This window comes from Astyanax mexicanus, chromosome 7 (assembly GCF_023375975.1).
Source record: "Astyanax mexicanus isolate ESR-SI-001 chromosome 7, AstMex3_surface, whole genome shotgun sequence".
Taxonomy (NCBI): Eukaryota; Metazoa; Chordata; class Actinopteri; order Characiformes; family Acestrorhamphidae; genus Astyanax; species Astyanax mexicanus.
Window position 1 is genome coordinate 22,435,025 of NC_064414.1, and position 18,671 is coordinate 22,453,695.

Below are 18,671 nucleotides of genomic sequence, written 5' to 3' on the forward strand. Positions count from 1 at the left end.
GATAATGTCAGGATTCATGGGGCTGGAATTGTAAAAGAGTGGTTCAGGGAGCATGAGATCATCATTTTCACACATGGATTGTTCACCACAGAGTCCAGACCTTAACCCCATTGAGAATCTTTAGGATGTGCTGGAGAAGACTTTGTGCAGCGGTCAGACTTTACAGTCACAACACGGGATTGAAATAAATCTTGCTACATTGCAGAAGTTTATCAAAACAACACTACACTAAATGATTTTTGGAATCAAAGCTAACAGTAATCCAACAAAATATCAGAGTGCGTGACCTTTTTTTGGCCAGGCAGTGTATAATGCATTTACTGCACAACACACTCTCAGTAAGTGGACTGCTTACACTCATTTCGTTTTCCAGGACTTCCCTACATTATAGAAGTTACACAATTTTAATTTGACCTAATTTTAACCTTAGACATATGGTTCTTAAAAATCTGGTTGTCTGACCATATGTATGGTCAAATATATGGATTTATTAGCTGAAGCTGATAAAGTGATTTAGCCTAGTCTTGGACTGAACAGCTTTTTGATAGAAACATATCATAAAATTGTGTTTTAATGTCAGGCTATTTTATCTGTTCCACAGTCAGAGTTGACAAGTGTTTGGGGCATTGTCCTCTTGAAACACCCAGTTTTGTCCAAACTTCAACCCTCTAGTTCACAAGTTTCAAACCTGTCCGCATTGTCCTGGTGTGACTGCCAGTTTTCATTCTTAACAACCAACAGCACACCTGTAATCAGATAATCAGTCTTCAAATAACTGATGACGTGCCCTTGGTCTAGCTGGTGATTTAAGTTTATGCTGGATAACCTCTTTGCTGAAGAATTGTGGTAGTGCTCCTTCTTTATTCCATTTGCTTTGTGCAACGCATCGAACCACTGACAGTAAAAAATCAGATACTAAAAATGATGCTGCCACCCCTATGCTTAACAGTTGATACTGTATGATACATGAACCACTAATCATTGGTAGCCAAGCAAATCAATCTTTCTTAATCTTAACCTGCATAAAGCTTTTCTCCAAAATTCTCGTCTTTGTTCACATGGTCAGCTTTAAATTTTAGACGTGCTTGAGGTTTATGTTTTTTGAGCAGGAACAGTCTTTAACAATCTTTAACTTAAAAGGGTGTAATGGTACAGAAAATTTACAGAAAAAAAGAAATATATATATTAAGCACAATTACATACATCTCAGGGCAGGCTATGGACTAAGTCAGTAGCGAGTTTCTTATAGCAACTGTGCTACAGCTACACTTTCCAGATGCAACACTCCTGTTAGCAATCCAGACTGTTCTCATACAGAGTTCCCCAATGGTGGAACAAACTACCTTCCACTACCAGATCAAGAGAATCTCTCGCTATCTTTAACAGACTCCTGAAGACAGAGCTCTTCAAAGAGCACTTACTCTCCTAACACCTCTAACACACTAACTACTTCTAACCCCATTTCCTTCTTCCCCTCCTTCACTTCTCTATCCCTTTATTTCCCTTCGACCTCCTTTAAGCCCTATCTAAAAATGGGTTATCTAAATTCCTATTACTTTTGTACTTCATTATTGTAAGTCGCTTTGGACAAAAGCATCTGCCAAATGAAATGTAATGTAATGTAATGTAATGTTAGTTATGCGTTATGTTCATTGGTCCAATTTCCTATAGACTGCCTGTACAGTGTATGCTGCGTGCGTTTATATGAACTGTACCATGACCACTGTACCGATACTGTTTCTTTAAGAATACACATACACTTACATTCAATTCTTAGCTGATAACAGTTTGGATTAACTTCCAGTTTGGATTAACTTAATTGTTCTTATGTCAATTCTTAGACTTGATCTTGAAATCTGCAATTTCTACAACTTTCTCATTGTACTGTGTATTGTTCAATTTAGTGAAAAAGTTTACTGGCCTTAGCAAGACCTTCTGTAACTTTCAGCATCAAAGAGTTAAATAATTTGTGTGCTGATTTCAGAATCCACTTTTTTTCTTCAATTGTACGTTCACTTTTCAGCTGGGGCATGACAACATTCATGCCCATGATTGTATTTTTCATTGATCTATATCTATATATTTTTTTTTTCGGTCTGACCTCAAGCTGTGTGTTTTTCCGATGGCTAAATAGTCCTTTCCCTGCATAAAAGACTGCTGAAAAAACTTTTGTAAAAACGTTCTCTATAGACCCTTTTAAAAATAATCCACAAAGGATTCCACTGTTGTTACAACCAGAACAACACCCTTCCTTTTCAGAATAGCTTTAGCCTGGCTTGTAAAGAGTTTGTACCAAGTAGAAATCACAGCTTTTTCTTTTTTGCCCAAGGTGACCATGTTCTTGCTTGAATGGTCACCTACAACTCACCCTAGCGTTCCCATTTCTTTCCTTACTCTACCATAAGAACTCCTTACCCCCCTCTCTCTCTTTCTCTCTCTCCCTCTCTCTCCCCTTTGTATTATTTACAGCCTGTCAGAATGCTATTGCCATGTTTAGGAACTGTGTTAAAGCAAGAGCCTGTCAAGCCCACTGCACCACCTCACCCACCCTTACGCTCTCACTTCACCTTTTAAGTTTGCACAAAGCAATCTCAGGTAGTGCTCGCCTCTCTCACTCCCTCTACTTCTCTCCCTCTATCCATCTCTCCTTCCCTCCATCCCCTCGTTCTCCCCGGTCCCGAGGCAGCCGTTAATACCCGAGAACAAAGCATCTCCTGAGAGCTCCGATAAGGGCAGATTTGAGGTGCTGTTCACATCTGGCCCCATTTCCCCGACACGGCTACCGCTATTTATCGACTTTAATTACGCTGTTAATAGGGGAATATACAATGTCGGAGCAACAGTAATCTTCTGAAAGCGTTCACCTTCCGAAAAAAAGAGAAAACAAAACAGAAGAGGCTCGGCTTTTAGAGGCGAACGCCGCTTAATTAGAAGGACTTGAGGGAGGGTAGAGTGTAAATGTGTTTGTGCATTTAATCTGGGCAGAGATGAAACCAGGGAGAAGGATTGCTGGGGCTGTTAATAGATTGCTCCATAGGGGAGGCTGTAGATTTTGATGGTAAACACACACACACACACACACACAGTGAGTTTCCTAATCCCTGGTCCAAACTACAGGATAATCAGGTCAATTTTGAGACCCATTTGCTTGGATTGACAATTGTAAAAATGACAGATTTCAGGGGAATCGTAAATGATGATCTTGTCAAGTTATACACTATAGTGTGTGTGTGTGTGTGTGTAGTGCTGGGCAGTATGACAAAAAAAATCTGTATCACAGTTTTGTGTGTGTGTGTGTGTATATATATGTGTATATATATATATATATATATACATATACACATTTTCTTTCTTATTATTATTATTTTTTTTTTTGCATGACTGGGCTTTAATATAGGTCTGTGAGTAACTGTCCTGTTAAGAGTTTATATATCATCAAACATTAGGGCTGTAAATGAAGGCTTTGATTACTATTTGGTTTACTTTATTCCACAAAATTAAACAATATATGAAGAAATCAGACTTTATCTGCAGAAAAACAGCAGAAAATGTAAACAGTAGACCTTTAAAAAGATACGCCAACAACTTTAACACCGCTTCTTTTACTAATAAATAAATATTTTCAAAAGATTCATAAATCATATTAATAGACCTACAATACTCTAAATATAAGTATTCAAAGAGATATTTCTCAAACTCTGTTGCACAATTAAAGTAACAAGTTTAATATCAGTATAATACAATATATTATTATTGAAGCCATTAGAGGCATTACAATATTTAAGTAGCTGTTTATCAGTTTATCACAATTCCCTTGGTTCTCTAGTTAGCAAATACATTCAGTTCAGTGTGTATTAATATTATTCTTCTAGTTACAGTATTAACATTTTAAGAAGAGCTATAGTTATAGAGCTCCAGGAGTTCTGCTCTCATGTTGACTCCACAGAGCTGAGCTGCGATTACTACAGTGTATTAGCTTGTTATGCTAACTCCCTAGCGTTAACTAGCGAGCTCTGCTAGTGTGCTTCTTCAGCCCGCTATAGCCTGTTTAGCAGTATGGCGTTATGTGAAAAATACATGCCGGTTCTAATATTCCCTCCGGTATACCAGATAAACCGGTATACCGTCCAGCACTAGTGTGGTGTTTATAATCCAATTTTTCTTCTGGAAGAAGATCAGAGGTCTAGTTTTGCCACCCCAAATGTGAAATAAGAAACTCCCATCTCCTCTTGCAATAAAGTGAGGTTTTGAGGATCTGAGCTGTCGACTGGAAGAGCATAGTTTTAAAGTGTGCAGATTGTGTAGTCAGGGTTCTTACACAATTTTAAAAGTAAATTTTCATGCTTTTTAAGACCTTTTTTAGACTGCAATAAATATAATTTAACACCCAATAAACGTAGTCGTATTTTTTTTTTTATAGAAAGTAATTTGTTGTATTTGGAAATCAAAACTTAACGTAGATAACTCACAGCTAATGTTACTGTTATCTAGCTCACCGCTAATGTTAGCTAGCTCTCCGTTAACCTTAGTTCTCTCCCCTGAAACGTAACTAATTGGCTGCTAATGTAATTATGCTAGTAACATTAGCAGCGAGCTAGCTAACATGCTATGTTAGCTAACTCTCCACTAACCTCAGTTCTCTCCCCGGTAATGTAGCTAATTTGCCGCTAATGTTATGTTAGCTAGCTTGCCACTAATGTTACTATGCTAGCCAGCTCTTCGCTAGCCTAAGGTCTCTCCCCAGCAATGTAGCGAACTCACCAGTAATGTTATGTTAGCATTTGAGCTAGCTTGCCACTATTGTTACTATGCTAGCTAGCTCTCAGCTAACTTTAGTTCTCTCCCCAGAAAACTTAGCTAACTCTCCGCTAATGTTACTATGTTAGCTAACTCTCCACTAACCTCAGTTCTCTCCCCGGAAATGTAGCTAACTCACCGCTAATGTTATTATGTTAGCATGTGTGCTAGCTCGCCACTAATGTTTCTATGTTAGCTAGCTCTCCGCTAACCGTAGTTTTCTCCCAAGTAATGTAGCTAGATAACTCGTAGCAAAAGTTAGTATGTTAGTTAGCTCACTGCTAATGTTAACTAGCTCTCCGTTAACCTTAGTTCTCTTTCCGGCAGCGCTAGCATTAAAAGCACAGTCTGAAAAATGAATACCTGAAGTAAATTTAAGACAATTTAAGACCTTAATTACCTGGATTTTCATAGAAATGTTAAGGACTTGCAGGAACCCTGGTAGTGTGGGGAGTTTAATGACTACCAATGATCTAAACACAGAAAAACGTGTAGAATTGTCTCTATGGTCTCTTCCAAATCAATTATGATTTAAAACAAAACAAAACTGAATGTTAGCCATGCATATCACTGCATACATTAAACTCTCTGTTTGATGAGCAGCATGGTGGTGTTTACTCTGTCAAATATCTGTGTATACACTGAACTGCAAGGCGAACATATCGTCACTGCTGTTCAAGTTTGAAGGGCTTTTTAATTCACTGGCTAATCCATGTGCTTCTTCCTTCTTCCCTCACAGGAGTCCTTCAAGTTTTATGCAGACAAGTTAAAGATTTCCCAGGCCCAAGAAACTGCTGAAAACTAGATCTCTCCATCCATTTTTTTGTTTTCTTTTCTTATTTTTTTAATGTCATATTCACTCAGCTCTTGTGTAATAATGTGAAGCTGCTTCAGCTATTTAGCTCGTGATTATAATTATAGCAAAGACAACCTGAAACGATGCCTTGTACAGAAGAAGTATTTGTTAATAAATGTGTTAAACATGTTTGTGTGTTTTTGCTCTTTTGACGTATAGCTATTTTTCTTGAAATATTTGCAAATGTGTAATTCCTTATTGGGTTGTGTTTTGAAAAAGTATTAAGGGCCTGTAATCAAGTAAACAGATGTTTCAGAATTTTCTGAAGTAATAGTTTGACGTAGTATCTAAACATAGCTAAAATATATATATAAATCAGCTGTTGATTCCCCAGTTCATATAAACTGTGAAGGCCTTTTTAGATTTGGGCGTTTGTGATGCAACAAAATTCAACACATTTACACACATTTGTGTCAAACAAAACTTTGTATCCCTAAATGTTTGACATGTAACATAATAATCTCTAAGGATATGAGCCCCTAAACACAATGTCACATTTTCCCCATGAAGGAAAATATAGTCTACACACAGGTTTTATCCCTGTCTAGTCAAATTCTTCTTGAGTTATTAGGATTGAGTTAATATGTGGCATTTTCTTCCATGTGTAAACAAAGGCACAGGCGATACTACATACATGTTTATCTTATAGTTCTATCACCTACATATTCAGTAATCACTGGATTTGGATGGATGTTCCAAGTTTCACTGAACAAAATCTTGTATTTCTTGTATCTTGTTTGCAGTTTACAGTTTTTGACATAATTTAAATAATTAATGGGCCAATATAAATGCTTTTACATGACTTGATTTGCATTGAAAGTAAAGTTTTTTTTTTTCTACTGTATAGTTCCCTTACTGTCAGCATGACTGTGAACCTGTCTAATGCTTGCAGTTCACTGTAGTTTAGCGTCCTAATTCACATTTAAATCATAAGGGGGGATTCTTGCTGGACTTCTTTTTGAATATGGCACAATGCAGTTCAGCCAATCAAAACAGTGCTCCTTTACAATACACTGCCTGGCCCAAAAAATTGCTAGTTGTCGACCAGGTTATTCCATCAGTGAATTTTTCCTTCCCTGATGAGACCGATATATTCCAAGGTGACAATGTCAGGATTCATGGTGCTGGAATTGTGAAAGAGTGATTCAGGGAGCATAAGATCTTAACTTCATTGAGAATCTTTGGGATGTGCTGGATGGAGAAGACTTTGTGCAACGGTCAGACTCTACCATCATCAATGGAAGATATTTTTGAAAAATTAATGCAACACTGGATTAAAATAAATTTGTGACACTGCAGAAGCTTAAGGCCACAGTGAATGTGTTCCAACCAAATATTAGTGTGACTTTTTTTTTTTTGCCAGGCAGTATTTATCAGTGTTTAAATGTGCACTGCTAAAGCGTCATTTAATTCTATGGAATATTTTTTTAATATACAAATGAATACAAAATAATGAACAGTACTGGTAAATAATGCCACAAAAATCACCCTTAAAAGACACTAAAGCTTAACCAGTGGGCAGCCTACTCATGCCCACAAAGACACAGCAAAAACTACATACAGTACCAGTCAAAAGTTTGAACACACCTTTGAACTCCAATCCTCTTTAATGTATTTTCTTTCTCTTTCATTTTTTACATTTTAAATTTAATAATGAAGACTATATTAAATCTATTCAGAAACACGTGGAATTATTTCATAAACACAAAATGTTAACCAAAATATTTTTATATACTTTATATACTTTATGTACAACATTTAGCTTTGAGGACATATCTGCACACTCTTGGTATTTTAATCTCAGTGTCTTCATGAGGGAGAGTCACCTGGAATAGTTTTCTCAGCATCTTGAAAGCGTTCCTGGAGGTGCTGAACAATAGTTGCTGCTTTTCCTTCACACTTTGAAGCTCCAGCTCATTTCAAATCACCTTAAATCACCATCTCAGTTGGGTTTAGATCAGGCCATTATGGAGGACAAACACTGTTTTTGTTGTTGTTTACTACCTAATTCCATGTGTCCCTGATTTGGTTTGATGTCATTAATATTAATTTACATTGTAGAAAATAATCAAATAAAGAAATGAAGAAAAGCACTGAATTAGAAGGTGTGTCCAAGAGCTTTTGGCTGGTAGTGTACATCTGTTTCTTACACAGCATTTCTAGCATATCTACATATTCAGTAATAACTGATATTTACTATTCAATCTTGTGTATCATTAGATCATTAGTTTGTCAGAGGTATTTTGAGGTAAATGCTGGAATGACTGAGATGCGTTCGGTTGCTTTAGTTTTTTTTTTTTTCTTCAAACATATTGGTACATTTATTAGGGTTTTGCACCAGTGCAAAACTTACACTATCCCTTTTTTTAAAAACATAAAAGCTTTCCTAGTGTGCTGGGCTAAACATTTCAAAAGCTTTTTAATGTACCTTTACTGGTGCACACATTGTTAAGCCTAATAATCTTAGTATACAAATATTAGTCAGTACAAAAAAAGAAAGAAAATGCAAGTAAAAGCTGTAGATGGATATCTGTCAGAGTAATGCTCTAATCGTTTGCCAAAAAGAAAAAGAAAAAAGGAAAGAAGATTAGGAGCTGTAACTGGGCTGCTGCAGAGGGGCGGTGGTGGTGTTGGTAGGTGTTCGTGGTGCTTTGCTGCCATCCAGTGGCAGTCGGCTGTGCTGCACTAATACAAAGTCTGCAGGTGCAGTCTGCACGTTTCTTCACCAGTCCTGAGAGGACTTCTGCTTGATGAACCTGAGGGACAGGAAGTAGAGCAGCATGAAGACCAGCACCACGGCGTTCAGCACCAGGTAACACGAGTACAGAGGAAACTGGTTCATGTGCATCGCTTCCACCACCTGCAGAAACAGAGGTGAAAGAGAGTGAGAGAGAGAGAGAGGAAGAATGAGAGAAAGGCTGTGGGTATTGAGAACAGTGGTAATAATAGTCAATATATGCCGGTACTGCTGTTGTTGTTTCTTACTTTAATGCCGTCTATGTTGATGGTGAAGTTCCCCAGGTTGACTGAGTAGGTCAGGCCCCGGAACTGGACCTGCAGCATGCCCTCAAAGCCCCACCGCATGAAGGAGATGTGGGAGAACCAGGTGGCCACTGAGGGACAGAGAACAGCTCTGTTAGCTACATTAGCACATTCCATCGTTTTTCATTCATTTTAAAATGTCTAGTTGTGGTCTCTAGTAGAATGAATGCCATGTGAGCTGTTTTTTGTGGAAAAAACTGCTCCGGTGTTTCTATTTAGCCCTGTTTTATTTCACTGAATTATTGTTTACTGAAGAAAGACAGGTTTTCGCATAGACTGTGTATAGCTGGACAGAGCATCATCTCTCAAAAGTGAAGCCACCACACAGGGCAAAGGTCACAGTGCGCCCCCTGCTGTTCGGTTGCAGATAGCTGTGTTGTAACCCCACCCATCCCCGTAGGTTTCAAAGGCAAAACAGACAAATTTCAATCACCTCTGTTTATATTGTCAATGTTTTTTATATCTCCACAGAATTCGTTTTTTAAAACGTTATTCAGCTCTATTTAAAAAGGTGTGGTTATTGTAAAAGGGCTGGGTTACACCTAGCCGGGGTGGGACCATAGACTGTGTGAGCTCTGTAGAGGCAGCCCTCCGGGGCGGGGTTATTTAAATGAGTAGGCTGTCTCTCCACAGTCTTTCTCCCTCCTCTGGTCTCTACTGCACAGACTCGGGTATCAGGATCACCAACATGGCGGATGGATGGATGGATGGATTTTGGTGTCCATCTTTTTTACAGTCTCTGGGTTTTGGCTCTTGCTCATGAATATTCATACATGCGGACATATCGCCTCTGATTGGCTAACAGCACTGCAGCAGAGAACACTACCTGCCTTCCCCCCACAGTCAATTTTTTCAGCTCTAAAACTCAAAGGACTAAATGTTTTTTCAGAGACACAGCTGTAGTTAGATATAGTTTAGATATAGCAGCGCTCCCCACGTAGGTAATTAAATTGATCAAGATGGCTTGGGAAACCAAACCTGTACACTTTGTGAGGTGCTATTTTGTGTGTGAGCCAGAACATTGGCCAGAGTGCTCATGGCTAGCAAATACAGTTATTAATACTTTGACTCTTTAAGGGCCTTTTCGCTTTAGAGAATTGAGTGACATTTGAACTTGATTCTAAACATGAATCAAGTTTGGACTAACTGTTGGTAATGCCGTAAAGAAATACATCTTAAACTCATAATTCTTAAGATGGTCATGTACTCCGGATGTTGGGACAGAGTGGATGATGGGTTAACGCATTAATTTATATAAACTGTAATAGCAATAAAACTGAATAGAACAGCATTGTATTGAGAAATGCATTCTGAAGGTGCAAAGTTCTAGTACACTTGGCATCAGTATAATGCTTATCTCCACCACAACTGTTACAGAAGAGTCGAAATTAGACCTGCCCAAACTTTATATCAGGATATAAATATGTGGAACTAAATGTTCTCTGCAACATTATTTAATCTGGGGCTAGGTGAAATGTTCATGTCTGCCAAGATTGTAGCGAATTGTAGTAACTCTTTAGCTTCCAGCTTGCACTGACCAGATGCTTCAGAGTAGGGGTGGGCGATATGACCCTAAGGTAATATCACGATATTTCATGGTATTTTCACGATAACGATACTCTTGGCGACATGACAATACACTTAAAAAAATGATTTCAAAAATACACTATACACTGCAAATACAAAAAATATTGTATTATTACACTCAATATAATACTGCATACTCTTAAGTGATATATTAAAAAATACAAGAATTTTATCAGATTTGTAACAGAAGTCAATGATCCAGAATGTCATGATGATAATAATAATAATGCACTCCAAATATCTCCATATATCCAGGATTAAAGTGAAATAAATGATACTGGACAGATATAATCTGTCTCTAGTAGATATTTAATGCAAAATGGAATAGGTGATATGACACGATATTTTAGGGTATAATATCGTTCACGATATTTAAATTTTGTGATGATATTATCGTGTATGATACGATATGGCACACCCCTACTTCAAAGTAATACTCTCTTACCCTGCCACATGTTGTCCAGGCTCATGACGAAGCCCCCGGTTAGGTAGAAGACAGTGAAGAGTGCGTTTCCCATGAAGGCCGAGGTCTGCAGTGTGGGCAGCGCTGCTGCCACGAATAGAGCCATGGAACGACTGCAGTACACCATAAGCCACACCAGCATGAAGCTGAGCAGGAAGCGGTCTGGTGCAGTGTTCAGGCCAGCCAGCCAGTAGATGGGGAGCCCATACACAAGCGTGAAGACACAGTGCTCTGGTAACTCTCCCAGGACCTGTATATAATGAGTACAATCACAAAAGACTACTGTTAAGAGGAATAAAGTATATGATGTTGTATTTTTGTCTAAATAAGACATTTCAGTTATCATAAATTCAGAAACCATACGCTGCATGGAGCTCTGCTGCCTTCTTGTGGTCAATATCTAAATAATCCCCACTTTGTGTTGGTTTATTGCTGGTGTAGGAAGGTTTACCTTGGCAAAGAAGTATGGGGTCACTGAGTACATCCCATCCTCCAGCTCATGGTACAGCATGGCTCTCTCTGTGTGACCTGTTGGTGCCATAATATTCTGAATGAGTACCAGAACAGAAATAAGTGCTCTGTGTTATGAAACAACTCCCAATATGGCCTGTGCATGTGTTGCTAACTCACACTTGGCTATGACATCCAGCACCACAGCAAACGGCGTCAGAGCTCCCATCATGTAGAGCAGGGCCACAGTGTCTTGCATGGACAACCGCTCTTCACCTGCCCCAAAGTAAAGGAAGCCAACGAGCAGAGACATCAGCAGGGCCTCCAGACCGTGCACCATCACCGTCACCAGGTCACGGTAGTCATTAAACACCTGCCGCCTACAGATTACACCAACAGAAATGTTTCTGTTAGAGATCCAGTCCTGCACTAATTCATCTGAAAACCAGACATTTTTTGCTGATTTTTTAGTTTTTCACAACTTTTGCTGTGACCACTTTACCTTATCAAGGTCGTAAACTGATGCAGTCTTCCAGGTAGGTGGTCCATTTGTTGGGACACTGTAATACTATTTTCCTTTTTTGGCACTGAAGGGATATTGCTGGTGGAAACACAGTGGACAAACTGTGAGTGGGTGCTTGATTTTCTTCCTCTAAGAAAAGAATGCGTGCTATGTTCGCTTGAAGTCTCTAATATACAGTGAAAGAAATAAGTATTTGATCCCTTGCTGTTTTTGTAAGTTTGCCCACTGACAAAGACATGAACAGTCTACAAATTTAAGGGTAGATTAATTTGAACACTGAGAGATAGAATAGCACTAATAAAATTCTAAAAGAAAATCACATTATTATATTAATTTATTTGCATTTTCCAGAGAAAAATAAGTATTTGATCCCCTACCAACCATTAAGAGTTCTGGCTCCTAAAGACAGGTTAAACACTCCTAATCAACACGTTACCTGCACTAAAGTTGTCTCAAACTGTCACCTGTATAAAAGACTCATTTCCACAGACTCAATTAATCAATCAGATTCTAACCTCTACAACATGGGCAAGACCAAAGAGATTTCTAGGGATGTCAGGGATAAAACCATAGACCTGCACAAGGCTGGAAGGGGCTACAAAACCATAAATAAGATTCTGGGTGAAAAGGAGACAACTGTTGGTGCAATTCTAAGAAAATGGAAGAACTTGTAAATGATCTCAAGGCAGCTGGGACATGAAGGCATGTGTGCAGGCCTGTCTGAAGTTTGCCAATGAACACCTAGATGATTCTGAGAGTCACTGGGAGAAGTTTCTGTGGTCAGATGAGACAGAAATTGAGCTTTTTGGCATTAACTCAACTCACTGTGTTTGGAGGAAAATAAATGCTGACTTTGACTCAAATAAGACTGCCCCCACTCTCAAGGAGGGTAAACATTTTGTTTTGCGAGTGTTTCTCAACAAAGGGCAGAGGACTACTTCCCTCCACCAGGACATTATAAATGGGTCATGGCTGGGTCTTCCAGCATGACAATGACCCAAAACATAGAGCCAAGGCAAAAAAAGGAGTGGCTCAAAAAGAAGCACATTAATCTCAGAGTTGCCAAGTGACAGCCTCAAAATCTTACTGATTTGGAGATGGTCTGCAAAGAGGAGTTGACCAATTTTTTTCCTGACATTTGCGCAAAACTCATCATCAACTACAGAAAATGTCTAATTGCTGTGCTTGCCACCAAGGGTTTTGCCACCAAGTACAAAGTCTTGTTTGCCAAAGGGATCAAATGCTTATTTCTCTCTGCAAAATGTAACTTTGTAAGTTTATATAATTATACAATGTAATTTTCTGCATTTTATTTTTGATATTCTATCTCTCCCTGTTGAAATTAACCTACCCTTAACATTGTAGACTATTTCTGTCTTTGTCAGTGGGCAGACATACAAAATCAGCTAGGGTTAAATACTTATTTTCTTCACTGTATGAGACGTGGGTCAGTAACAGAGCTTCACCTTTGGAGATTCTCCAGTTCGGGCACGTTGTGCTCCTCAGACTTCCACATGAAGTCCTCAGTGTCCTTCACCTTCTCTTGAAACTGTGCTGCCAGGATTCTGGCCAGCTCCAAACATGCAGCCTCTTTCTCTGGGCTGCGACGGTCAATGCTGATCAAGTCCACTGTGAAAAAAAAACATAATTCAGACACCTTGACCTAAGCACCTCAAAACTGAGAAGGGCCATAGGTTTTGGGGATTTGAGACAGGCTGTGCTCACTCACCGTAGTAATCGGAGGGATTGCAGTAGCGGGGGCATGGATACCCCAGAGATGTGAAGTAGGGCACCATGTCTTTGGCTGGGCCACAGTACACAGCAGACCCGGAGGAGAGCAGCACTACCAGGTCAAAGAGCTGGAAAATGTCTGAGCGGGGCTGGTGGACTGAGAGAAGGATCAGACGGTTCCCTTGGGCCAGACGAGAAAGGGTGATGATGAGGTTGTGGGCAGTGAAGCTGTCTAGACCTGACGTAGGCTCGTCAAGTATAAGAATTCCTGCAAACAGACCAACAGTTGATAAACTTCTGAGTGCATAGTGTAAGGCATAACACAAAATACGATTAGTGTGTATTCCAGGCTTACCTGGGTTCCAGAGAAGCTGAACAGCGATGCTGACCCTCCTTCTTTCCCCTCCAGAGACACCCCGCACGTATTCATTGCCCACCCGTGTATTAGCACACTGTCTCAGCCGAAGCTCAGCAATGACGTCATCCACCTGCATATGGTACTTTATTAGGCTTGATACTTATGGACAAATCCACAAAAAATTAAAACCATGATCATCTTGTAATGAGTGGGGAGCAGTAGCTCTCAAGCCCAGAAGTGTTGTAGAACCCAAGAAAGAGAGAGAGAGAGAGGGATAGGGGAAACTCGAGAAGGGAGGAGAAAGCACAGGCAGGAAAACGGCTTTTGCCGTGGATAGAGCAGGGAGGAAAAGATATGAGCCGAAGCTCCCTGCCATGAGCTTCAAAGATCCAGGACCGAGTGGCTGGTTGGCATCTTAAAAGGTGTTTATAGCAGGTGTTAGTAATTATCCAAATTAACCATCGGTGCTGGCCTGGCGCGCCCTCCGATGCCCCGGAGGATGCCTCAAACGGGAACCAGCCCTAACACATCTTATCCTAAGTGTAAGTTACTGTTTAGGTTCTACTGGGCATTGTATCTTGAGCTTAAGAATAATGACCTTGAACCCGATTGTAGTCAACACCAGCCTTTTTAAGATAAGGTTTGGACAACCCAACATTAGAATTAAAAGAACCATCAGATAATGTAAAGGTTTTTTCAATGATCTCCAACACTTCTCCTGGAAAAAAATACCTTCCTGTAGGTTTCAACTCTGACCCACCACCATTTTTGCCAATCAAGTACATTTTAGTTCTTCAAATAATTAGTAAGTAATTAGTTGTAAAAGGTGGGGCTGATTGGGGTTAGATCCAAAGTCTGGGACGGTATCTTCCAAGGAGCTAGACTGTAGGCCATTCCTCAGTTTTGTGAGTCTCTTGGTACATTGGTGCTGACTATTTATGTGGAGGACTGCTCAAGCCTGCTCTTGGAGATTTACCTTTCTATAAGGTTTAGTTTCAATCTTAATGTAGTAGATCTACCAACCATTTTCATGCACTAAAAAAATGTTTTCTGCAATATATTTATTGGGTACATTGCCACTGCCAGGGATATACAACATCTGGGAGATATAACATCTGATACTGACCACTGATATGAAGGGCTGCCCAGACCTCTTCTTGAAAGTTTATTTTCATATAAAGTTTAGTTTCCAACCTCTACCATTTTTATTGTGGGATTTGGCCTTTGAGGACAGTTAGTATAAATTGTGTATGCCAATTGATACACTTTCTAATGTGGTAATGAGTGTGTATAAAACGATAAAATGACATTCATTAGTTGACTCTTCCTTCATCTGTGATTGTGTAACTGTAGTTCTGGAGTTTAAAGAGGACAGGAAATAAGTTTTGACTGGCTTACCCTTTGATCTCTCTGTTTCTGTGAGAAATGTGTTGGCAGGCGCAGCTTGGCCACAAAAGCAAGAGTCTCTCGCACAGTCAGGTGGGGTAACAGGCGGTCATCCTGACGGACATGAGCGATACACTTCTTCACTAGTGAAGGTGTGGAGGGTTTACCATTGATCAGTATCTCCCCTGATTTCTTGGTGCCTCCTTCATCTCGACATGTGATGATGTCCAACAGAGAAGTTTTTCCACAGCCTGTAAGGAACAAGTCAGAAAGAAGTAAGGACCACTGAGATTGTTCTTCTAGTTTTCATGAATCTGAACTCCTCCACAGACAAGAGAAGACAAGACAAGAAAAGACAACCATAATAAAAATACTTTTGCTGGACACAGATAGAATTTGAGCTTCACCTTTAACTTCACCAAACATACTGAACCCACTAAGGGACCACACTTGGGTCCAGAAAAATGGCCCATAGGAAACACCCTTGGTATTACTGTTCATTATTTCCGACCCTGAAATATGATTGGTTGAGAGGTGTTCTGTGAGTGCCGTTATCAGCCGTTGATAACCGAAGCTCTTCATGATTTACCCCGTCGCATACAGGTAACCTAGCAACGATGCAGCGCATACAAGCCAAACAGCGCAGCTACAAACAGAGCAGCAATGGAACTTTTTTAACTCACGTTTTCATAACCAAACAGATTGTTTATTCTCGTCCTCTTTAACTAAAAATCTTTTAATAAACAGTGATAATGGAACTGTGATATAATCACAATACACACACACTCAAGGTTCGTGCTATAACATGTAATATTGGCACAGCTGGGCGGAGGTTGTCAGGTAAAAAGGGCAGGAACTTCTGATGGATCTGTGGAGTCATGATACTGACATGATATTTCCCTTTCTGGTCCGGTCTAAGACTTATACCTACCTGAGCTGCCGATAACTGCCAGCATTTGCCCGCTGTGCACTCGCAGGTTCAAGTCCTTGATGGCAGTTTGTTTATTTCCCTGCACCTCCCACGGCATTTTAAACTCAGATAGTCTCTCATACCAGGGAATCTGCGCTGCTGTGTCCACCTGGAATGTGCACACAGATCAATATTACATTGTGTGCACCTTTTCTAGAGCCAAAAATGCACCATTACACAATCAATGGCATTTTGTTGCGATTAAAGAAGCAAAAACACCAAGGCACACATTTACAATTTTGTGAATTAATTTAGGAATAGTCCGATTACAGATTGGGGAAAGGTAAAGCCCTTAAGCTGCAATAGGCTTATAATACCTTCTGAATAATACATCACAAAACTACAATCTTAATAAATATCTTGCAGTTTAAGGGTTTTAAAATATATGTTACATGTGTTGTTACATAACAATAAAAAATAGCAGATACCTCATAGTGTAGATTCCTGACTTCCAGTTCATTGCAACCTCCACTGCAGGTAAAGTAAAGGCTGCTGTCTTCCTCTCCAGAGGAAAACAGCTTAATGTCTCTGCCCTGTGTGTGAGAATGTGTTGACATCAACTACAACGCACTTTTACCACATAATTTCTAGTATGATGCAAATTGTTTAATGCTTTATTGATATTTTTCATGCAGCATTTCTAAACCACTAAGAAACTTAAACAGCAGTTTTTTACATTACTATAAACATTATCAAGGACATGCAGAAAGAACCTGGGTTTGTTGTTTGCTCTGTAAAGCCTGAATTTATAATTTATAATTGATTTATTAACTATACGTTAAGCTTTATTTAGTGTGACATTTAATCAGTATATACTGGGCGGTTATTATGTGGAAATAATTAATATTTGCTGTTTTATTTGTTACATAAACAGTTTGTTACCATTTTGTTCTGCAATACATGTACATATTATTAGTATGTAATTGGCAGCATTTTATGTATATATACATAAAATTGATGATTTGACAGGTTTGTAGTTCATTTTAGCAATTGTTATTTATACTAGCTGTAAAATTACAAAATGCATTTTAGAAAAACTTGATTGAATACTGTACATCCTCTGCACAGAAGGCCAAATATGGCACTTAATATTAAATTAAAATATTTATTTTGCATTTTTTGCCCATAATTAAGCATGAGTAGAACCACACTTTAGAACATGTCACAATTCTTTATGTACTCAGAACTCAATAAACTTAACCCATAACATTATCCTACATGTATCGAAGTGGTGCTTATTAGGGTCTGCTTATATGTACATTTAGGTCATGATTTAAGCTCACAATTGTACATATCAAGGTGGTAACAAAATTGCTTATTGTCTGTTATATTGTAAACAGCAATTATTAATTATTTTATCTTAATACTAGGGCTGCACGATATTGAAAAGAAATGGCATTGAAATATTTCATTGTTCTGGGATGAATAATGTTTGATAGATATAATTGTTAGTGTGGTTATCATTTTACGACCAATTTATGCCTTTGATATAATAATGCAGTAGCACAATAAGGCAATTGCATTTTAAAAAGCCATGGGCTTTTAATTATTAAAAATATTCAGACATAGGAATTAAAACATAAACCTTTGACATTCCAACTCATTTACATTATTGGACTTGCTAAGAAAACCATTCCGAACAAAACATTGTGCATGTCCTGCGATGTGACAATAGCCCGTGTGTACACTGCGATATTGATGCTGAAACTTAATATTTGCCTAGTAAGAAGGATGAATATGAAGCTTAATGCAAAGTGAACAAATCATTTATAGAGGACTAATTCAGGCTTTATTGAGCAAAGATCAAGTTTATAAATACTCTCTAGTTTGTGCTCCTGAAAATGAAGTATTGCATCTGTTAATCTAATAGTGAGGTACTTTTTGAACACCGGCTGACATTTGGCAGATCACCCACGAATAAAAATGATTAAAACCTTATCAATTTTATCTGGTGCCAGTAGATAAGCGGACAATATTGAATCTTCGCCTGGTTCAGGGTCCATTCAAATGGCATGCGTGCTCATTATGCAATTCAGAGCTTTTTGTACAGCATCTCTCAACATAAACTCCACTGACACGTGAAATCAGTCAACTCTACATAATGAAGCAGTTAAAAATTGGAGATTCTCAGGATGAACCTGAATAGGCTTGAATGACCTGCGCTCTCCATACCTGTGTGTTGCTGTATGTGTGTGCAGTGTGTTTGCTTGCCCTGATTTCCCTGTGTTAGGTCTTACTCACCGTGCTCGTTGGTAGTGCTGGAAGGTTGAGGCCGCTGCCCGAGTCGAACACGTTCTCATCAGACATGGCTCCTGACTAGCAGTAAGAAGTGCAGGCAGTACAGTAACTGAATTGAGGGTCTGAGACCCCTCAGTCCAGGTTAAAAGCCTGAAGGATCACCTGCTGCTCTGTGTGCCGAGCTGAACTGCTGTGAAAAGTGGCTGCTGACAGGTCCTACTCTATATACCTCGCAGAGCAAAGGTCTGCTGATAAGTGCTGCTGTTTATA

General features: G+C 39.1%; 2 protein-coding genes across 2 annotated transcripts in view; one reads left to right on the plus strand and one right to left on the minus strand.

The window, feature by feature from the left end:
• lrpprc (leucine-rich pentatricopeptide repeat containing) overlaps positions 1–5,782 on the plus strand; it is an 88,187-nt gene extending 82,405 nt beyond the window's left edge. The window contains exon 38 of the mRNA XM_007255767.3: positions 5,537–5,782. Within this exon, the coding sequence (XP_007255829.3) occupies positions 5,537–5,602 (66 nt within the window). The 3' untranslated portion in view covers positions 5,603–5,782. The remainder of the gene's footprint in view (positions 1–5,536) is intronic.
• A 1,276-nt stretch (positions 5,783–7,058) lies between these two features.
• On the minus strand, positions 7,059–18,615 carry abcg8 (ATP-binding cassette, sub-family G (WHITE), member 8). Its single transcript, XM_007255765.4, has 13 exons — positions 18,405–18,615; positions 16,592–16,696; positions 16,125–16,272; positions 15,206–15,444; positions 13,805–13,937; positions 13,448–13,717; positions 13,185–13,347; positions 11,698–11,796; positions 11,376–11,575; positions 11,197–11,273; positions 10,728–10,995; positions 8,639–8,766; positions 7,059–8,513 (listed from the first exon to the last, which is right to left on the minus strand). Exons 1-13 carry the CDS (start codon positions 18,468–18,470, stop codon positions 8,376–8,378), a joined length of 2,034 nt encoding a protein of 677 aa, XP_007255827.2. The 5' UTR covers positions 18,471–18,615; the 3' UTR covers positions 7,059–8,375.
• Positions 18,616–18,671: the final 56 nt, after the last annotated feature.

Bases quoted from the DNA above. Each gene is read 5' to 3' on its own strand.
- abcg8 (XM_007255765.4), bottom strand. From the start codon at position 18,470: ATGTCTGATGAGAACGTGTTCGACTCGGGCAGCGGCCTCAACCTTCCA. The intron at 13,348-13,447 runs GTGAGTGAGCAC...TTTTTTTCACAG, and splicing joins CAATCCCTCCGATTACTACG to TGGACTTGATCAGCATTGAC. The intron at 10,996-11,196 runs GTAAACCTTCCT...CATTATATACAG, and splicing joins CCCCATACTTCTTTGCCAAG to GTCCTGGGAGAGTTACCAGA.